Source organism: Capricornis sumatraensis, chromosome 5 (assembly GCF_032405125.1).
Source record: "Capricornis sumatraensis isolate serow.1 chromosome 5, serow.2, whole genome shotgun sequence".
NCBI lineage: Eukaryota > Metazoa > Chordata > Mammalia > Artiodactyla > Bovidae > Capricornis > Capricornis sumatraensis.
This window is the reverse complement of record NC_091073.1, coordinates 76,838,120-76,861,564: the sequence shown is the minus strand read 5'-3', so window position 1 is coordinate 76,861,564 and position 23,445 is coordinate 76,838,120. Positions and strand designations below refer to the sequence as shown.

Below are 23,445 nucleotides of genomic sequence, written 5' to 3'. Positions count from 1 at the left end.
CCAATGAAATTGCAAGATATACTCAAAATAATTATTGCAGAACACATCTTTGAAGTTGTTTTTAATATAGAGTTTGGATTTTGATAACTTTATTTGGGACAAAACATGCACAGAGGAATTTGAATGTTATATGATTTTGTCTTTAATTCACTGTTAATGGCCAGATTAATAGAACGTAATTCAAAGTATTGAATTGTTTTAGTTTTTCAGGAATTGTCCAAATGGAGGAAGATAAACATTGCAGTAAAGGTACTGACACTAAAAATTATTTTTGTATGTAAAAGTTTGATGATGTTGATGAATTTCTAATTTTCTTTGCATTGTAATTTGATTTTAGTTGAAGATGTGGTTGGAAGTCACGTGGAAGATGCAGTAACATTTTGGGCCCAGGTAAAATAGCCTGACTTATTTCCTCTCCCACCTTTTCCTCCACTAACCCAGATCCTCCCCAACAAAAATGAAAATAAAACCCTGTAATATGATATATATATATATCGTTATTGTCCATGCTTAATTTTTATTGGACATTATTTAACACAGGGCATTATTAGAAGACAAATGGCTAAAAATTGAACTTAATACCAGAATTATGAATGTGAGGTTTTAAAATTACACTTAATTTAGCATCAGCAATCTAGGCTGCATAAATTACTGAAGATGCTGAGAAACTTGTATTTGTTAAGTTAACAGCTCCATCTAGAGGTCTTGGATGTGATTGTTTCTTAAGTGATTCAGTTCAGTTGGGTGCCTCAGTCATGTCAGACTCTGCGACTCCATGGACTGCAGCACACCAGGCTTCCCCGTCCATTACCAACTCCTGGAGCTTACTCAGACTCACGTCCGTTTAGTCGGTGATGCCATCCAACCATCTCATCCTCTGTCGTCCCCTTCTCCTCCTGCCTTCAATCTTTCCCAGCATCAGGGTCTTTTCAAATGAGTCAGTTCTTTGTATCAGGTGGCCAAAGTATTGGAGTTTCAGCTTCAGCATCAGTCCTTCCAGTGAATATTCAAAACTGATATCCTTTAGGATTGACTGGTTAGATCTCCTTGCTGTCCAAGGGACTCTCAAGAGTCTTCTCCAACACCACAGTTCAAAAGCCATCAATTCTTCGGCACTCAGCTTTCTTTATAGTCCAACTCTCACATCCATACATGACTACTAGAAAAACCATAGCTTTGACTATATGAACTTTTGTTGGCAAAGTAATGTCTCTGCTTTTTAATATGCTGTCTAGGTTGGTCACAGGTTTTCTTCCGAGGAGCAAGCAATACTGTTTTTAAATTTCTTAAGTGATATTGTTTTTAAATTTCTGTCTTTTTTCTGTTGGCTTAATTTTGAATTTGAGGTACAATGTCTTTTTCATCATATAATTGAAAGTACTAATGGAACATTTATAATTTTATATTGGCAGTCTTCAAGGCAAATAAGTTTACTCAATTTTAAATACAAAGCAAAGCACCAAAGTGCTTATGTTCCAGAATTTAAGAAGGTGAATCTCTCTAATGTACAGTTACTCAATAACTTTTAATTTTATGAGCTGTGTGATATGAAGGGGAAGGGAATAACATTTCTGTGTACTTCTGCAGCCTGAGAACAACTCTCTTTGTGCGGGTAGAGTGAATTGGCAATATGGGAAACAGGATTTATGAAAAAGAATGATTAAAGAAGAAATAAGATTAACTCAGGCTTCTTAAATCTACTTAGAAAACATATTTTAGAAGAGTGATATTCGTAGAAAAATTCAACAAATTTCTATCCTGGCTTATGGACACATTTTCTAAAGGGTGCCCACATGTTCTGGTTCTTTGCCCATTTCCCTGTTTCCTCTGCATTAATAGCACCCGTGTCCCTCTCAGTAGTGTCCAGTGTTGGATGATAAATATTTTTAAGCTTATTAAATAGGAACAACATTTACTATCTTAATTAAATAAGATTTTCTAGACGAGTACTGCCTGGTAGAAATATAATTTGAGCCATATAAGTAATTTAAATTTAAAAGACACATTCAAAATGAAAAAGAAACAGGCAAGATCAATTTTAATAAAAACATTTTATGTAACTCAGCACATCCTAAATATCTTTTTAAAATATAGTGAACACAAGTATGTTAACAAGGTATTTTATTTTCCTTTTTTCATAGTAAGTTTACAAAACCCAGTGTATATGTTAGACTTACAGTACAACTTAGATGAGCCACATTTCAGGTAAGAATTGGCTAGTATTGGTCAGTGCAGCTCTAGACTTCAATTTTTGCTGACATTTATGTGAATTTGTAGCCTGAATTTGAAATTATGATTTAAACCAGATGTCAGCAAACTTTTTCTGTTTAATATTAGTAAGTATTTTAAAGCTTGTGGCTGTTTTGCAGCTGTTCAGCTCTACAAAAGTTGCCATTGTAGTACAAAGGCAGCCATAGACAATATATAAATAAATAGGTATATCTGTAAATAAAATTTTATTTACCGAAACAGCAGAACTCATAATTTTTGAACCTCTGATTTCAACCATGAAGTTGAGGCCCCTGTAGAAATTGAAACACATTTCAAACAGAGAGAAAGCATGTCTTAATTGAATGAAAAGATTAAGAACTAAAACTACTAAAGTGTCCATATGAATCAGATTTTTTTTTTAAGAAGCAAGTTGTTTGTGCACACATGTGAATCCATATTGGAGACAGGCCCTATGTGTGCCCCTTTGACAGTTGTAATAAGAGATTTCCTTGGTCGACTAACCTGAAATCTTGTACCTTAACACATGCTAAGGCCAAAAACAGTCATTAAGAAGAAGAGAAGACCCTTCTCAACCTTGGGAAGCATCTTCCAGAAGGTTGGTTGGGAATAACTGTGTTTCTCCTTTGTATGTTGTTTCTAGGAAAAAAATTTTTAAATGAATCCTGTACATCTAAGGGACATCTTTTGATGTTTGATGAAATTTTGATATGTTTTGATAAAATGCTAAAAATTTTAAAAATTCAAGATGACATTGCTAAGATGCTCTATCTTGGTCTGTAATCTCATTTCAAGAACACATGCATGCTAAGTCACTTCAGTCCTCTCCTACTCTTTTACAACCCCGTGGGCTATAACCCACAAGGCTCCTCTGTCCGTGGCATTCTCCAGGCAAGATTACTTTAGTGGGTTGCCGTTTCCTTCTCATAGGGATCTTCCCGACCCAGGGATTGAAGCCACATCTATGTCTCCTGCATTGGCAGGCAGGTTCCTTACAATTAGCGCCACCTGGGAAGCCCAGGTCATTTCAAGAACACAGTATTTTTGTAAAGTGTGGTCCCAACAGGGGGACACTTCATGAATTTCACTTTAAAAGACATTTCTTTATATAGCAGTGCTAAGCATGGAAGGACTTCTCATATTCTTATAAACATGAAGCTCACTCTGTTGCTTAACAGTTGTTTTCATTTTGTGTTTTCCAAGTGTGCATGTGGTATACTTTGTGAGAATAGACTTAGTATATGTGATTTTTCTGGAGGTTGATAATTTTGCATGCAGTGGATTTTCTTTAAAAAGAATGGTCAGTTACATACCTGCTTCAAGAGTATTTTCCTGTAAAAAAAGACTTTTGCTATCTTAATTTTGGTTTTATTATTTGATGTTAACATATTTTGTATAATTGTATTGGATCTCTTAGTATCAAATAGTAGATGTAATACAATAGTCACTTTTTTTTCTGAAAACCTCGTCACTTTTTTTTTTCTGAAAAATGCTGCACGATGCTAATTTTCTGTGTAATTTCCTCCCCTGCTCAATTGTAAGATGTACTTTTTAACACTTGATGTGTACATACTGTTTAACAGAAAAGGCAACGATAAAACAGTAATTCTACAGAAAGAATATAGCAGAAAAAAAGCTAATTATAGCATTTGATTAGGGTTTTGATAGGCTGTAGATGAAGAGTAAATAGAGATTTAGAAACATACGGAGGCAGGTCAAGATGAAGATCTGCTCACATGTGTTCTCTGTTTTTCTACCACTTTGGATTTTCTGCCATTTAAGCCACTTACATGAGAATACTTTGAAAATTTCAGTAGGCCTAGTTTGCTGAGTACCCATTGGAGGAATCTTAAGGATTTGACATTTGAATAAAGAGCTTTCATTTATGCTAGTCCATATAGCTACAAAATCTAATTATGTAAAATGTTTTGGTGTATTCTGAACTTCAGAGAGTTCATTCCTGGGGATTATTAAAGACTGATTTCAGTGTGTTTTGGGGTCGGTTTGAATTCACTTCACATTTTTACTGTGCATAGAAACTCAAGAGTTTGTTTTCATTTATCGAAGATAATCATATTCTTTCTAGCCTTATTGTGTTATTGATATATTTTTAAAGAACATACGTATTTAACGGTTTACTTTGAAATAACTTTATACTTACAGGAAAATTGTAAAATTATTTTCAATATTATGCCCTTCACCTAGCTTTCCTTGTTTCTAACATTTTACATAACCATAGTACAGTGGTCACAGTCAGGAAATTGACACTGGTACAGTACTAGTAACTCTTAAGTACAGCCCTAATTCAAATTCCACCAGTGTTTTTCTTATTTTCTTTTTGTTTCTATTCCAGGATCTGCTTCAAGATCTCACATTTTACTTAGTTGTCATGTATCCTTAGTCTCATCCAACATTTGGTAGTTCTTTTATACTTTTATCTTTCATGATTTTGACATTTTTAATGAGTACTGGTTACTTTATAGAGGATCCCTCAGTTTGTATTTGTTTATGGTTTCTCGTAAACAAATTGGCAGTAGTGCTACAGAAGTGACTAGCCCTACGGTACATACTACAGTATGATGTACTGAAATTATGTCATATTGAGGACTTATAATATGGAGATATTTCTTTATTGGTGATATTAACTTTGATGCACTTTATAAGGGGATAACTGCTACGTGTCAATTGTAAAGTTACTGTTTTTCCTTTTGTAAGTAATGAGTGTTTTAGAAGAAGATGCATTGAGACTATCTAATCTTGTTTTTCTTAAACTTTTTACCCACGGATATTTTATTTATGACTATGGTCTTTGATGATGATTTTCTGTTTTCCTCATTCCCTCTGCATTTGTTAATTGGAATTACTCATTAAGGAAGAGAGTTGTTTCCTCACGACCTTTTGTTTAGTCAGTCAATTATTTATATTAGTATACACCTGTGGGTTATAATCTAGTACTGTCATTTATTTTGTTGTTTACATTGTTCCAGCTTTGGCCGTTAGGAGATTGTCCACATTGTCTACGGTATCATTTAAGCTACACCCATTCTTTTTTTGAATATTTCTTTACTTTTTGGCACCGCCAGATATTCCAGGATCATCATTTATTTCCCTGTCCTAGTCCTGGAATGATCCACTCTCCAGAGAAATCTTGTTTCTTTTATCAGAGAATGGTGTTTAGAAATCAAGATCTGGGTACTAGGTGTGCTTGTCGCTACTTGAGTATTATTGCTTCTAGTTCCTCTTAGCAGACAGAGCTAGGAAATAAATTTATCAATGTAATACAAAAATACAAATACATATAACTAACGTGCATATTTATGTTTATCTGTATTCTTTCATATATACATATATTCACACATAAACGTGTACTTGTGTACATATGTATGTATATATACATGAATTCATACTGATACTTCGCAATTGTAATCAAACGTTGCAGGTTCATTCTAGCCTGCCTTCCTTATTTGTAATTTCTTTCTGCCTGCTTTCATTATATACAGTGTATTTATTTATTTATTCAATCCTCGTATACATCTAAACTAGTTTCAAAATCTTTAACCCATGCCCCTATGAGAAATAAATTTACTAAGTAGATAACAGTGTTTATGTACAGAGGAACCTATATATTTTGAAATCAGTTTTACATCTTTCTCCTGTACACAGCAACAAATATGTGAGAAGACCCATGTCACTTGACTAAAATACGGTACCTATTTTGAACAATTAGGATTTGATTTAAAGTAAAATCCAGAGACAAAGTTATCTCTTCATATGATATTAATAATATTTAGTATCTAATTTTGAATTCCATGTAATTTGAACTCATTGGGAGGTAAAAATTTTCTATAGCCTAGTTCCATTTCTAGTAAAGAACTCATTTGAATGATGAAAAGTAATGATGTGAGAATTTATTTAATTTCTAATGCTCCAAAACCTTTTAAGTATCATGCGTAGTAGAACTCTTGTTTGTATAACATTGCAAATATTAATAATATTTTACTGAATTTATGTCTGTCCTTCCTTCTAGAGTATCAATAGAAATAAGGATATTATGAAGATTGGTTGTTCACTGTCTGAAGTCTGTCCCCTTGCCAATTCAGTTTTTGGGAATCTTGATCCAAAGAAGGTGAGCCATATTCTTGGATACAATTATTCCATCTTTCCTGTTAGCTTTCCTGATCTTAGATTTTATAGATTTTGGAATTTTTGTTATATTTGAAGAAAGAGGCACATTTTTAGAATTTGTATAGACTATAGTCATTATAAATTTATTTTTTCAAAAATACTTATGAACTGTCTGCTATCTACCAGGCACTGTGTTAAACACTGGTACTTAACACAGTGGTGAACAGAATAGAATCATTGTCCTTGACCTTGATTCACAAAAATTTATGAGAGAGATGTTTATGGAGAACAGTTTGACAGTATATATGTGCATGTATTTTTTAATTGGCATAATTTACAATGCAGTATGTATCTTTTAAATACACAGCTTGATGAATTTTTCATATGTTTTCATCTGTGTGATCACCACCCAGATCAAGATACAATTCTGTCAGCTTAGAAAATTCACTCAGGCCCCTTTCAGTCAGTTCTTAGTCAGTAGTCCTTTAACAGAGGTAACTATTACTCTGATTTCTGTCACCATAGGTTCATTTGCCTATTCTTAAATTATGCAATATATATACTCTTTTGTGTATGTATGGCTTTTTTTGTTCAATGTAATTTCTGAGATTTATCCATATTATTGTATGTTTGTTCTTTTTCAACCTATGCAGTATTTCAGTGTATGAAAGTGAAAATACTAGTTGCTCAGTCTTGTCCAACTCTTTGCGACCCTATGAACTGTAGTCTGCCAGGCTTCTCTGTCCATGGGATTCTCCAGGCAAGAATACTGGAGTGGGTTGGATTCTCTTCTCCAGGGGATCTTCCTGACCCAGGGATCAAAGCTGGGTCTCTTGTATTGCAGGCAGATTCTTTACCATCTGAGCTACCAGGGAAGCCCAAATATATAAATACACCAAAATTAATCTCTTCTCCTTTGCTGGGCATTTGGATTGTTTATAGTTTTTGGCTACTGTGAATGAAACTGCTATGAACTCCTTATACAAGACTTCTGATGGATGTTTTAACTAATTTATTTTGTGTATATACCTAAGAGTGAAATTGCCAAGTCATAGAGTAGGTGTGTTTCACTTTAGTAGGTACCAGCCAGTCAGTTTGGCAAAGTATTGAACCACTTTGCATCTTTACCAGCAAAGTTTGAGAGTTCTAGTTCTTCTGTGTCTTCACCAACCCTTTACATTGTCAGTCTTTTTAATACTAGCCATTTCTGGTGGGTGTGTAATGTTATTTTGTGATTTTACTTTTATTTACCTTAGGAATCTGAGCTTAAGCATGCTCTTCAAGTTTTATTAGCCATTTGGATATCTTTTGTGAAGTACCTATTTAGATCTTTTTCCAGTTTTCAAGGTTATTTGTCTTGATTGATTTATAGGAAGTTCTATACAGTTGGGCCTCCATTATATATGTATTCCACGTTCATGAATTCACCCAACTGCAGGTTAGAAACATTCCAGAAATTTTTCAGGCAATTGCAATGAGCAGAACTTGAATTTGCCACATACTGGCGACTATTTGCATAGCATTTTCCTTGTATTAAGTGTTACAGATAATCTAGAAATGTTTTAAATTGTATGGGAGGATATATGAAAGTTATGTGCACATATTGTGACATTTTATATAAGGGATTTTAGTGTCGAGGGGGGTCCTGGAAACACTCCCCTGTGGATACCAAGGGACAACTGCTTGTGTTCTTTATATATTCTGGAAATGAATCCTTTGTCTTACACGTGTTGCCAGTGTCTCTTAGTCCATGGCTTCCCTGCTCACTTTCTTAATAACATTTGAAGTCTATTAAATTTTTCTTTTTTGGCTTCTGCTTTCTGTTTCCGACATAAGATATCTTTACTTACCCCAAGGCCTTGACTGTATTCTCCAATTTTGTTTTTCCCCTAGAAGTGTTTGCATTTAGGGCTATGGTATTTACCTCCAATAAAATTTTGGTTGTGATTTGAAGTTGAAAGTGAAAGTCACTCAGTCATGTCCCACTCTTTGTGACCCTATGGACTATACAGTCTGTGGAATTCTCCAGGCCAGAATACTGGAGTGGGTAGTCGTTCCCTTCTCCAGGGGATCTTCCCACCTCACAGACCTTCCCACCCCAGGGATTGAACCCAGGTCTACCACATTGCAGGTGAGTTCTCTACGAGCTGAGCCATAAGGGAAGCCCAGGAATACTGGAGTGGGTAGCCTATCCTTTATCCAGCAGATCTTCCTGACCCAGGAATTGAACCGAGGTCTCTGGCATTGCAGGCAGATTCTCCACCAACTGAGCTATCAGGGAAGCCCCTGATTTCAAGTATAGATCACACTTAATCTTTTTCCATATGAATATTCAATTATATCAGCCCCATTTATTGAAATGATGATCCTTTCTTTGTTCAATTGTATTGGAATCTTTGTTTTAAATCAGATGGCTATATATGAGTGTTAATCATCTTTTTAAAACAGTAAATGCCTGTAATCATGGACACATCAACTTCTCTGCCAAGAATTTACCCATTGGACATTTAAGTACAGAAAGTACACAAAGGTGTCTATACAAAGATATTCTGTATAGCATTATTTGTAATAGGCAAAAATGAAGATTAGCTAAATATCATTTAATATATACAGTAGTAGTAGTGATGATAATGATAGCTAGCATTTGATAATGATAGCTAGCATTTGCGGGGAAGACGATGGCACCCCACTCCAGTACTCTTGCCTGGAAAATCCCATGGACAGAGGAGCCTGGTAGGCTGTGGTCCATGGGGTCGCGAAGAGTCGGACACGACTGAGCGACTTCCCTTTCACTTTTCAATTTCATGCATTGGAGAAGGAAATGGCAACCCACTCCAGTGTTTTTGCCTGGAGAATCCCAGGGATGGGGAAGCCTGGTGGGCTGCCGTCTATGGGGTCACACAGAGTCGGACATGACTGAAGTGACTTAGCAGCAGCAGCAGCATTTGAATCTTACCCTCCGTGAGACAGAGACAGTGTTCTAAGGACTTCGCTACTAACTCATTTAATCCTTACTCATTTGTACCAAGTTATTTAATCCTCACAGCAGCCCTGTGAGGCAGATACTTGTTTTTTCTTTTTTTGGAAATTGAGACACAGCTAGAATAACTTTATGAAAGTCACCAGCTAGTTAATGGTGGATCAAATATTTAAACTCACAGAGCCTACCTTCTTAACTGTTACCTATCTTGGAATAGTTAATGGATTGTGGTAGATCCTTATTTTAGAATACAATGTAATCCTTTTTTTCATTTTGCCCTTCTAAGGCACTTTTCCTGCCAGTGGGTCTCCTCTCTGCAAGACATTCTAACACTCCAGATACACTGCATATCTGTTTATGTTGTCAGATAGGGTTGAACTTGGGAGGGCTACAAACCACTGTAATATCTAAGATTCTCCTCCACACTCCAGGAACCAATATTCACTCCCTTAGGGATATTATTTCTCCCATTCTCCCATTAAGAATGTGTGATTTAAATAATTATCAACTTGGGATGACTTTGTATCTCCCATTTCCACCCTCAGGAGACATTTTCAACATTTGGGAATATTTTTGTTTATTACAACTGGAAGGAAGGCTATTGGCATGTTATAGCGGTAGAGGCAGGGGGCCCGGGTTGGGGGAATGCTAAACACGTAGAATGCTAAACATTCTACAGTGTATAGGAGAGAAGACATCTCCCTCCCTCCCCGACCAAAGAGTTCAGTTCAGTCACTCAGTCGTGTCCCACTCTTTGCGACCCTGTGGACTGCAGCACGCCAGGCCTCCCAATCCATTGCCCTCTCTTGGAGTTTACTCAAACTCATGTCCATTGAGTTGGTGGTATCACTGGCATCACCAAAGAATTATTCTGTCTCAAATGTCAGTAGTGGTGAGGTTGATACACTGACTTAAAGAATGTGAATTTTTCTTTGTTCTTTTATTAAACATAATTAAGATATAAATTTAAAATAAATGAAGGTTCAGTATTAAGGATATTATCTAATATCATTTGTTTACTTTTAAATAATACCAGGGTCCTTCTATGTGAAGTAAAAAATGTGTGTTAGTCGCTCAGTCGTGCCCAACTCTTGCGACCCCATGGATTGCAGTCCACCATGTTCCTGTGTCCATGAGATTTTCCAGGCAAGGATACTGGAGTGGGTTGCCATTTCCTTCTCCAGGGGATCTTCCCAACCCAGGGATCGAACCCAGGTCTCCTGCACTGCAGGCAAATTCTTTACCAACTGAGCTACAAGGGAAGCCCGAAGTAAAAAATGTGAGAATCTTTTTTGGCCGGTTGAACATAGGAATCGTGTAATGGTCAAGAATTATAGTTAAGTGGCATGTACCTTGGCATGTTTGTGTTTTAAGAGCAATTAATGTCTTCAGACATCAAAACAGCATGATTTGAAGTCTTTGATGTTTGTGCCTTTTTTTTTTTTGAGTTTTCAGTTTTTATGCTTTTTGTCTTCTCTTTTTTTATTTTTTAGAGAGGCAGAACAATATGATGGACTCTAAAGGCAATTGCCTGGGTTTGAACTGGTTCTGCTGCTTACTAGCTTATGACTTTGGGCATGTAATGGTGAAAACAAAGTACCTGCCTCATAGGGTTGTAAGAATAAAATAAGTTATTATACATAAAGTGCTTAGTAAATGAGCTGATCTACTTAGCATTACTATTCATTAAAATGCCAAATAATTTTGCTTTCTTTTTCTGTCTGTAGATTTACGGTGGATTATTTTCTGAAGATAAATGTTGGTACAGATGCCAAGTACTGAAAGTCATTAACGATGAAAAGGCAAGAATGAGTGTTCAACTTTTTTTTGCCATGAGGAATATTTATTTTCATTCCAAACTTTGATGCTTAATTAGCCTTTCATTGCTTATTCATAGTGGTATAAAATATGGTTGAATACCACTACAATATTGTAATTAGCCTCCAATTAAATAAATTTTAAAATATGGTTGAATAACATATGAATTGATTAAAACATACATCCCCCCACTCAAAAAACAACAAAAGAAATGAAGTGCTTACAAAAGTCAAAGTTAGATTCAGAAATATTCTTCTGATTTTACGTTGTCATATAATCACCCCGGATTATCAAAGAATAGATTACCTAATTTGTGCATTATTTTTGGTGACCAGTTGGTTCTTTGTATTTTAGTTCTTAATAATTATATTTGAGTCTTGCTGAGTAAGTTAAAGTTTATTCTATTAAGATTGAGTAGAAAAAGAACATTTAATTCTAAAATTATGTTTATATTTTACTTAGTAGACATGCATGCCGTTAATAGTGAAGATTTGCTTGCCTCTTTTTTGTGCCTTGGTTAAATGTGATGAATTTGCTTTGCATTTAGATATTTTGTCTTTTCCATTGTGAAATTCTGGAATATTTTTAAGGGAATTTGTGGAGATAGGATTCTAAATAGTTGTTTGGTGGCAGTTGGACATCTCAGGCTGTGTAAAAGCATCTCTGTAGGGTTTCTGTTACTATTTTTTTTTTAAATGTCTGCTTTCTTGGACTTAAAAATATGTTATATAATATTTTGTAAATATTGTTCTTGGTGCAATAAAGTAAGATGAAACGCTTTGAGTAATGTTCCAAATATATTTTTAAAATCTTGTGATTTATTATTGTTATAAGTAATGATTTATCTTAGTAAAATAGACCTGTTCCCCACAGTTTGACAACTGGAAATGATATTTTGTGTTTGCTTTTGATTTGGCTTTAACTTTTTAAATTAAGGGCGAAATGGCTTTTGACCTTGTGATAAACTATTTATCTTTTTTACCTTTTATAGATATAGAGCTGGAGGAAAGAGTGAATTTGATTCATTTCAAAGGTCTAATAGCTGGAGTTAAGTTTATCAAAGAAAGTTTCCTAAAACTTTGCCTTTTCAGATTTTATTGTTTCCAACTTGAATTTAAGAATGTTGATTGGTTTTAACATTAGAGATAGAAGAGAGTCATAAGTTTCATAGACTTATATTTATTTAAATACACTGTTTAAAAAAATCAAAATGAGAAATGGTACTGTTGGAAATAGTACTGTTTGGTACTAGTTGAACTAGTACCAAATAGAAAAATCCCTGGGATCTCATGGACTATGGGTTTTCTGTATTTTGAGGATATTGCTGGAGCTCTTGTTTCTGAATGCATTTAGACAATTTCAGGTGAAATGCTATCATGATTTACAGGTAATTGACAAAAAGCAGCAAATATGTGATTTTTTTTTTGAGATATTTAATCTAAGTTCTATATTAGTATTTATCTGATTATTTTCCAGTGTCTGGTGAGATATATTGACTATGGAAATACAGAAATTCTGAATCGATCGGATATAGTAGAGATTCCTTTGGATCTGCAATTTTCTAGTGTTGCCAAAAAGTATAGACTTTGGGGACTACAAATTCCTTCTGGCCAAGAAGTTACCCAGTTTGATCAGGCAAGTCACAGATTTAAAATATTTTTGTTAATGGAAAGAAAACTATGTGCTTGAAAAAAAATGTCTGGTTAAAATCCATTCATTTTCTATAATATGAAAGCTTGTATAAATTAGTGAAAAATGTGACATTATGGAATAATTCAGAAGCAATTATATAATAATATATTTGTACTCTTCTTTGCTAGGATACACATTCTAGATAAGACTGGTGTTTGTGTGTATACACATATAATAAATGTAAATAGTTTCTTCTGATGAGAAAGCTTCAAAGAATAGTCTCTTATTATTGAGAGACTGATGCATATAATTATTGTTATCTTTTGCTTTTGAGAAAATATTTATAAAAGTGATCTTTAGCTGTGGCCATAAACATCACAAATTTGAAATAGCAGAGTTGTAAATTAATCAGATTTTATCTTGGCAGAGGCTCATACTGTTCAACATAGTAATTGGCAGTGACGTTTCTGTTAATCTAGATTCCAGTTTGCATTTATTTCCATTAAATTTTAGGTTAGCAACCTGATTCTGGAAGACCTCATAATTTCAGTGGTGGTCTTAACAGGAATCCTACGTCCTTTTAAATCTGTGCAAAAATGATATTCTTTTGGTAACTGATACTGCTATTGAAGGAATGCTACACTGCGAAGTAATCAGATACGTATTTTATATTCAGCAGCTCAAATGACTTATGTGAAAATAATCAGTACTAGAAAGAACAATAAAATTTGAAAACCTTCTCTTTGCCTCTTTTTTGTTTAGTTTTTAGTATCTTTTAGGTCACCAGCTGTAGTTTTGTCTGCACTATAGTTACTTTTAAAAACATTTCTGTACCTAGAACTGTGTTGTTTAGTTACCGAGTCGTGTCCAACTCTGCGACCACGTGGGGTTCCCTTCCCTGTTCACTACCTCCCAGAGTTTGTGCAAATTAATGTGTTTTGAGTCAAGTGATGCTGTCTAACCATCTCATCCTCTGCCACCATCTTCTTTTGCCTTCAGTCTTCCCCAGCACCAGGGTTTTTTTCAGTGTGTCGGCTGTTTGTGTTAGGTAGCCAAAGTATTGCAACTTTAGCTTCAGTGTCAGTCCTTCCAATAAATATTCAGGATTTATTTCCTTTAGAACTGGTTTGATCTCCTTGCAGTCCAGGAGATTCCCAAGGGTCTTCTCTAGCACCACAACTCAAAAGCATCAATTCTTCAGCTCTCAGCCTTCTTTATGGTTCAGCTCTCAGATCTGTACATGACTACTTTGACTATACAGACCTTTGTTAGCACAGTGATGTCTCTGGTTTTTAATACACTGTCTAGGTTTGTCACAGCTTTCCTTCCAAGAAGCAAGGATCTCCTAATTTCATGGCTGCAGTCACCATCCACAGTGCCTTAGAGCCCAAGAAAAGAAAATCTGTCACTGCTTCCACATTTTCCCCTTTTTCGTAGATACCAGATTTCATTTTCACATGCTATAATTCCTTAGGACACCTTTATATTTAGTTAGGACCAAAACAGTCAACAGAATCTGCTTGCTTTAAAGAGATTATTCTAGGGTATTTAATTGGTACACTTTAAAACATGTATAAATATAGATGCCTGTACAGGTCTTAGCTCTTCTGGAAAGGATTTATCAAGTGTGTAATTGGAGTATAGTATTCACATAAGGAAGTATATTTAGCCAACAAGGTAAAACCACGTTTGTAGAGATTTCAGAATGAAGAAGAAATGATGATTGGAAAAACTAGATATTAATAGAAAAATAAGTGAAGAAAAATATGTTGGTATAGCTGATTAATATCTTCTTTTTTCTTCTCTTTCTTAGGGCAGAACCTTTTTGGGGAGCTTGATTTTTGAAAAGGAAATTAAAATGAGAATTAAAGCTACCTATCAAGATGGAACAGTAATTGCGCAGGCTGAGTATGGCAGTGTAGATATTGGGGAAGAGGTGGCTAAGAAAGGATTTGCAGAAAAATGCAGACTCACTTCCAGCCCTAATGTCTGTGAGGAAAAAAAATCAGATCCTGGTCAGCTTGTCCTCAGGAACCTCAAAAGCCCCATTCCTTTGTGGGGGCATAGATCAAGCCAGTCAACCTTCACCCGGCCAAAGGGGCGCTTAAGTGGGAGAATATCTCTTGACTTGAAGAATGAAAATGATGCAGGAAATAATGTGACATTTCCAAAGTAAGATTGTAGTGGGATTTTTAGTCTTACCTAATTTTTGATTTATGTTAGAAGCTCTTGTCATAATAGTCAAGGCTTATGTTTTTAGAGTCCTCACCTATGTCAGTGATTTTGAGGGATGATACTGATTATTTCTGTTTTTCTCAAACAGGTATTCCTTTCTAACACACTGAAAAAATAAATTCCTCTTTAACAGGGATATTTTAATTAAAAGTCATTTTGAAAGAAAAATCATTCCTGAATTGTTTGAAGTTCACATACCAACTCTTCTTTCCAAGTCTCTTGAATACATTTATCATAAAAATCTACCCCTAAATCTAAATTATTCAGTCAAGAGACAGAATTTCAGATAAACTTTGAAGTTTTTCCTATGGCTCTGAGAATATTTTAATGAGTTTTAGGGAGTTGCCTTTTCTCTAACAAAAGTGAGGCTCTTTTTTCTTCCTGTGAAAATTTACTGTGATGGAATTTGATTATAACAAAAATGTTCACTTTTTAGATAATTTTTAGTTATAAACTTGAAGCAGAAAGCCAGATTTGATTTTTAAAAGTACAAAACTATCCTTTTACTTCTGTATCATGATCGAGCCCATGATACTGTGTCATGGGTAATAAAGCTTTTTGTTGGGATCTTATCAGTGCTTTAGGAACTAAATGGTCAAATGGAGTGGGAGTAATGAGAAGAGACTGGGAGAAACTGATACAGAAATGCTTTTTACTGTCTTTGCTGGAGTTGATATCAAAAAGTTGGAATATGAAATATCTGAGATTAGGAGGCATTGCTTTTGAAGTATGACTTCAGTTATAAAATCTAGTTTGCATTAAAATGCTTTCTAATGGACATAAGTTTGAGTACTCTGGGAGATGGTGATGGACAGGGAGGCCTGGCATACTGCGATTCATGGGGTTGCAAAGAGTTGGACACGACTGAGCAACTGAACTGAACTGAATGTTGAAACTAGGTAAAGATTAGATTAGTTTCCAAAATTAACTTTATATAAATACACATATATATATTTATAATGGTATAAAAAGCCAAATTTTAAGTTTTTATCTCTGTCACACTTAATTTGGTTTTTAAAATGAGTGAATTTGTTTTTAATAGGGAAAATTTGGCTGTTGGTGACTTTAATTTAGGGTCTAATGTCAGCCTGGCAAAAATTAAGCAGGACCAGAAACTGATTGAAGAAAATGAAAAACTTAAAACAGAGAAGGAGGTTCTTCTTGAAAGGTGCAAAGCATTAGAATTGAAAGTAGAACAGACTGCCCAGGAGCTGCAGGTATGGAATGTTTCAGTGGCTTAAGATAAAGAATGATCAACTGGGAAATCATTGTGTTCATTTACTCTTATTTTTTTTTTAAAGATTTATTCATTATTTATTTTTGACTGCATTGGGATCTTCACTGCTGTGCTCAGGCTTTCTGTAGTTGCAAGGAGTGGGGCTACTCTCTAGCTGACGACGCGCAGTCTTCTCATTGCAGTGACTTCTCTCGTTTCTGAGCATGGGCTCTAGGTGCACAGGCTTCAGTAATTGTGGTGCATGGTCTTAGTTGCTCTTAGCCATGTGGGATCTTCATGGACCAGAGATCCAACCCCTGTGCCTTGCATTGGCGGGTGGATTCTTAACCATCTGGCCACCGGGGAAGCTCTGATTTACTCTTATTTGTCTTTATACTTTTCTGTCTCCTTTTCTTACCATCCCTTCTTCTCCCTACTCTTTATTCTCTCTTTCTTCACACTTATTTATAGATGAAATTTTTTCTTATACTACAAACTAATGATCTTTGAATTTCATTGGATGTTTGAAAGATTAATAATTTCTCATTTATATTTCCTTTTATGTTCTTTAAATTTTTTTTAACTCTGGAAATTTTCAAACATTTTATAAAGAGAATTGAATAATTAGTACTATGTATCCATCACCCAGTTTTTACAATTATTAAATAGATAGTCTTTTTAAAAATCTATGCCTCCTAGTAATTTCAAAACAAATCCCATTCATAATAGTTTAATGTATATGCTTTAATGTATTGTGTATCTCTAACAGAAAAGAAATTCAAAAGAGACATAACCATGATACAATTACATTTAAAGATTAGTAATAATCCTTTCACTAAGTTCACTAACTTATGTTCACACTAAGTGAAAGTCACTCAGTCGTGTCCGACTCTTTGTGACCCCACAGACTATACAGTTCATGGAATTCTCCAAACCAGAATTCTAGAGTAGGTAGCCTTTTCCTTCTCTAGGGAATCGTCCCAATCCAGGGACTGAACCCAAGTCTCCCGCATTGCAGGAGGATTCTTTGCCAGCTGAGCCACCAGGGAATCCCATAATATCATTTAATATCCAGTGTTCAGATTTCCCATATTGTTCCATGAATGTCATTTATGTTTGGTTTCTTCCAATCAGATTTCCAGTTAGGCCTATACATTCCATTTTGCTTGAGAAATCTCTTAAAGTGCTTCATCTGCATCCTGTTGTTGTTTAACAGGCTGCTATATCTCCATGTATTTCCTTTTATGATAGTTAAGTATCAAGGTTTGCTCAAGTCTTCAAATGTATAACTTTTTCTAATACCAAATATGTTACCCCAACACGAGTTGCCATTTCTCTAACATCAACTGAATGGCCACAGTTCATTTTTGACACTAAATGCCAAGAGTTATCTCAGACTCCACAAGGATTAAGTCCCTCAAGACTTAGCTCAATTCAGGCACCAGCCACAAATCAGGTCCCAGGCTACCCACACTTTTTTCTATCAGTTTAGGACTTCCTATGACCCACTCCCACACCTTGCTCTCAATTCAGTAATTCAGTAACAACTGTCAGGACTCATGAAAGTGCTGTACTTATGGTGACAGTTTTATCATAAAGGATACAATTCAGGAACAGGCAAATATAAAAAGACTCCGCAAAGAGGAAGTTATGATGGGAGTGGAGATGGGGATCATTTGGAGGATTCTCTGGACCTGTCAGTCTCCCAGCACATGGATTTGTTCACCAGTCTGGAAGCTTCCCCCAGACCTCATCATTCTGAGTTTTTTAAAATCAAGGTTTCATTACTTGGGCCTGGTTAAGTCATTGACCATTGGTAGTTGAACTCAATCTCCAACCCTTGAATTCATATGTGGCATTCTTCAGGGAACACTGCCTCATAAATCCTTTAAAATTTTAGTTAAAAGTTATTTAAATAACAGTAGAAATACAGTTTCCTATGTGGGTCTGTGTGTGACTAAGATATGTTTCTTCTTTGCTTCAGCAAGAGAAAGCAACTACTGTGGATTTGACTAAACGTTTGGAAAGTGCTCTGAAGACTTGTATAGGTACCAGAATGAAAAATCTGGCAGCCAAGGTTGAAATATTGAAAGGAATTAGGTAGGTAAAAGTGAATTTTTGAGGAGAATGCTTTAAAACAATGCTGATTAGTTGTGTTTTAATTTCTTTATTGCATTTTTGCTTTTTCTTTTTTAAAATTAATTAACTTTTTTAGTGGGGACCCTTGATGGTTTTATTCCTGGTTTTCTCTGTCTCTCTTTCTCTCCATGTGTATATATATATATATATATATATATATATATATATGTATATATGTATATATACACATATATATAGTTGTTCAGTTATTGCATTGGTTTCTACCAAACATCAACATGAATCAGCCATGGGTTTACCCATGTCCCCTCCCACTTCATATTTACTTTGAAACTTATTCTTTGTATTTTCATTATTTTAAAGAGGGAAACTAAAGATAGTTACTCCTGAGACAAATTTTATACTGTTTTTATAGTGTTCTATTGTCACCGTGTGGGATGATAGTGTCTAAAGTTATATATGAGAATGGAATTAAAAAGTCAACACAACTTCTAAGTAATAGTTTGATGGGAAACTACTAGGTCCCATTGTTTTGCTTGGGGTTATTTTCAGTCCTATACAGAAACTATAGATTTCAGTAATCCAGATTATTTAATTATACTCTGTCTAAAGAAAGACAAAAGTAGTCTTCCTAAATCAGAGGAAAAGTGATCTTCATGGAGTCAGAAGAAAAGCAGTTGGTTAGCAAGTCTCACGCAGTTTAATCAGCATGTCCCAGATTCTATATGTGAATTAAGTAGGTATTTTACTTTATAGAAAATTGCTTTATTGTTGGTTAGGGATAATTTTTCACCCTTTCCTGGAGTGTGGAAAAAATGGTTCTCAAAACAATCTAGTTCTCTTTTTGTGCTATGCATAAAACTTAAACCAGTAATTCATTTCCTCATATACTTGGAAACACTAAGATGTTGCTCTCAATACGGTGTGTTCATTTTTTGTCCATTGGGAATCTATTTTCCAGTATAAATCTGTCAGTCAGCATTTGGTTTATAGGTTTTAAATAGTTTGAGTAATTTGGTCTCTCTAGAGGTTAATCAACTTTTAACGCACAGCCAAAGTGACTACACTGGAAAAGCTGTGAGACAGACTTTAGACCAAAATAGTTCAATATATTTTGACCTGTATTTGAGGAAATAGTGTGCTATTAGAATGGCGAAAGTCTGGTTGGAAGCCAAAACAAATAAAATGGTGAACCTTGTTGGTTTTCCTAAATTGGCCTCTCTGATTGCTTTGTTGGGTTTTTTGGGGGGATTTTTTCAAGATTATGCAAATGATGGTCTGCTTATTAAGGTACAAGTACTCTGTGCCTTCATCTTGATAAAATTGGCTTAAATATAACATTTTAAAAGAAGTATTTACAAATCTAATTTTATATCATTTTAATTCTGCAGACTTTTGAAGCTGTCTTTTTATATAAAATATTTTTTTCCCAGTGAAATGTATTTTTAGTTAAAGGTTTGTATCAAAGTTATCTATGATTTTATATAGTTTTAAAAAACACCTCTTCATAGCCAGTGTTGTAAATAGTAACTTTAGACCATTATTATTTGTGTAATTTTTTTTCTCACACCACCTTAAACATTTCTTGATCTTTTCCTTTTGCTATTTTTTTTTTTTTTTGAATAGACGTGTCAGTATCAGTGTTCGTTTTGGAAATGACCTGTCAGATGCTATACAAGTGTTGAAGGAAGACTGCTTTACTATCCCAGCTTCTTTGAATGAATTAGAGCTAATTTGGGCAGAATATAATCTGGCTCAGGAGAAGATTCAAACTTGTGAGAATGTGGTGGGTCAAGAATTTTTCTCCATTATGATTTTTATCTGTTGACTATAAGGAGATAATATCTTTCAAAAAAGCAGAAGGACTGCAGATATTGTAATGACACTTTATATGAAATCTTTAACTTTTGGAGTATCTTCATATTAGTAATTTGATTTCTTTTGTTGCCTTAGAAGAAGGGTAAGGTAAATGAGTAGTGGTTGTGGAAAAGGGTTAACAAAATCTTTTCCCATTTTGGCTGAGGATTTACCTCTCTCTGTTCCCTTGGTAATTTGATAAATTGAAATTTCAGTCATGTTACTGGCAACATTGTTGAGGTAAATAAAATCCCTGATTGGTAAATTGTATCTGGATTGGGAGGAACTGCAAACTACAAATACTAAACACCTGGGCATACTCCTTGAGGGACCCTGGGAGCTATACCTATAAGAGAGAATGGTTTTTGAGGGGCATGAGGCTTATAAGCCAGGATGACTCCCACACCTGCTAATGTGGATCTTCTGGTCACAGGGGCATGCTTTATGCTACAGTATAGGACTCTGCCTTACTATTAAATGCTCTCTAAACCATCTGTTCTTGAAAAGGTAATTCTATGTGGGTGCCTCCCTGGTGGCTCAAACTGTAAAGCGTCTGCCTGCAATGTGGGAGACCTGGGTTCGATCCCTGGTTAGGGAAGATCCCCTGGAGAAGGAAATGGCAATCCACTCTAGTACCTTGAGTCAGACACAACTGAGTGACCTCACTCTCCTGTCCTGTCCTTTATATGTGGGTAGGAAAGGGGTATGAAGAATGGAATATTTCATGTGAATTCTTAATTAGTGTAGGTACAAATATTTTTTCCTGTGGGAATTTTCTTTATTATACTCAGCTGAGTGGAACTCCATGTTTTTCTTATAAGATATCTGATAAGATAGTCATAGCTTTCCATAGTACCTATGAGCTTTATACTTGAGTTTGAAGTTGTCCTATCTTAAGCATTGGTGATTTCTGCCTCTGAAGATTGTACCCTAAAGGTCTTATTCCCTAGTCATACCTTGTTTGGCCAGTTGGCAGCCTAACTGCCTCTGAATGAGAAAAGTAAATAAGAATAACTAAGCCTTTGGAAATGCCAGGAATATTTAATTTGGTTAGGGGATTAGATTTGGGTTACTTTACACATTAGACCTTTACTGGTCACTTCTGATGGTAGACAAAAAAAGGTGACAGAAGTAATAATTTTTGCATCTTTTAGAAACATTGTATATATAGGTACTTTATAAACATGGGCATTTTTGCTCCTCAGGAAAATGAGGCCCACAAGGTTTAAGCAAATTGCTCAAGATTACATACTTCAAGATTATATACTTCTAAATGTTAATCTGGAATTTTAAACCAGATGTCTTGATTATGAAGTGTATTCTATTTCCATACTGCCATCATTAAAATATTTCACAATTATTTTCATGTAGTAAGGTGAAACTTGAAAAAGAACTGCTTTTTAACTTTTGTTTTGTCATTTGAAAATAGTAAAGTGATTCAGGACACGGAGGGGAAAAGGTCTTATAGTGTCTGTCAGATTTGGTGTTCTAACAGGAGAAATGTGATTTTTTAAAACAGTTTGTCTCCACTACTGCTGACACTTCAGGACTTACTTTTGGGCTTTATTGCCCTAAAGTTCATTTGACAGATTGAAGAGTAGATTACTGTAGATTATTAAGGACAGAGGCATAATTGTCCCTCAGATAAAGTTGTCTTTTTATTTCCCTTGTTGCATTTAATTTGCATCTTAAGATTGTTATTTTCATTTATATATTTTGCACAGTTCTTTGATTGCCATGTGTACTTCTTAAAACATTTTTTATTTGTGTATTTATTTTTGGCTGTGCTGGGTCTTCACTGCCACACAGACTTTTCTCCAGTTCTGGCACACGGGGGCTACTCTCTGGTTGTGATGCGTGGGCTTCTTATTGCGTGGCTTCTCCTGTTGAGGAGCACAGGCTATACAGAGCACCAGGGCTTTAGTAGCTGTGCTTCCTGGGCTGTAGAGGACAGGGTCAGTAGTTGCGGCACATGGGCTTAGCTGCTCCATGGCATGCTTCCCAGATCAAACCCGTGTCTCCTGCATTGACAGACTGATTCTTGACCACTGAACCACCAGAAAAGCCCGCCATGTGGACTCTTGATGAAAGAGAGTCTTTTCTTTTGTCTTCAAAATTAGTTATATAATGGTCTGGTTGAGCTTACACAAAAAAGAATACTCTAAAATTCGGACATTTAAGTGTATGTACCTCTGTTACAGGTAGTAGAGACACAAATTTAAGACGTCCTGTTCCTCTCTCTACTTCAGGTATAGGACAAATACATAAATAGTTAGTTTTAATATAGTTTAGTAAGAACTAGAATAGAGCTAATGCATAGGGTTCTTGGATATCTCTCATATCTGTTTCCAGGCATAGCTTCTTGGGGGAATTGGAGGTTTTATCCTGTTGGAGATTAAGTAAATCTTGAAACATAAATAGGTGAATGACTTGAGCATGGGGTGGGAGTAGGAAGTAGGCAGTATGTAATTAGTCACAGACACTTGTATAATTTTCTTAACTAAAATTTTGTTTTGGAAAAGTAAAGATTAACTGAGCAGAATTGTGGAATTTAAATCTTATTTCTAATTAAGGGAAAGAAACTTTGTCAGTTTGGTGATCTAAGAAGAGAGGGGTTTGTCTTAAATATTACGTTGGAGAATGTAATGTTAAATTTTGCTAATTTTAAGAGATCAGTTTTTTTCATATAGGTCAGTGTGTAAAAACACCTGATATATTAATGATGGTTATTCCCTTTTTCCTTCCTTCAGAATGAAGGGAATATTTTGATTGCTGAAAGAAATGAAGTACAACAGAAGCTGTACATGGCAGTAGAAGTTTTTATTCTGGAAGTTGATGAGTTATCTCTTAATAAACGCTTAAAAACATTGCAGGTTGGACTTTTAAAAGATATTAAATATACATTAAAATATGTTTACCATTTGAGAGGTGAAATTAGCATTTGCCTTTAGACTTCAGACAGTACTGATGGCGGCAGAACTTTTTTTTTCTTTGATGAATCCTAGTTTCTTTTTAATGATGTTAAAATTTTATATTGATATATTTAGTATGTTTTTATATATATGTATGTATGTATCCTGGAAGCAAGGTAAAATAGGCATATAAGGCTTGTTAGAGCCGCATTCAGTGGGAAAACTCACAGAGAAAAAAGCAGTAGCAAGCAGGTTAGACATTTTTCTAGCAGAAAATCTAGTAAAGCTTTTATGTCAGGGAGAGGGATCTTGATCCTTGAGTGATAATGGCTCCTAAGATCTTT

General features: G+C 35.0%; 1 protein-coding gene across 2 annotated transcripts in view; it reads left to right on the top strand.

The window, feature by feature from the left end:
- The first annotated feature begins 206 nt into the window (after window positions 1–206).
- STK31 (serine/threonine kinase 31) overlaps window positions 207–23,445 on the top strand; it is an 81,493-nt gene continuing 58,254 nt past the window's right edge. The window contains exons 1-10 of one of the 2 annotated variants that reach the window (XM_068973214.1): window positions 207–249; window positions 338–390; window positions 6,257–6,355; window positions 11,062–11,136; window positions 12,629–12,787; window positions 14,598–14,956; window positions 16,062–16,236; window positions 18,220–18,335; window positions 19,959–20,118; window positions 22,940–23,062. In XM_068973214.1, coding sequence (XP_068829315.1) covers window positions 222–249; window positions 338–390; window positions 6,257–6,355; window positions 11,062–11,136; window positions 12,629–12,787; window positions 14,598–14,956; window positions 16,062–16,236; window positions 18,220–18,335; window positions 19,959–20,118; window positions 22,940–23,062 — 1,347 coding nt within the window. In that variant the 5' untranslated portion in view covers window positions 207–221. The remainder of the gene's footprint in view (window positions 250–337; window positions 391–6,256; window positions 6,356–11,061; window positions 11,137–12,628; window positions 12,788–14,597; window positions 14,957–16,061; window positions 16,237–18,219; window positions 18,336–19,958; window positions 20,119–22,939; window positions 23,063–23,445) is intronic. The other variant, XM_068973215.1, reaches the window with a different exon arrangement.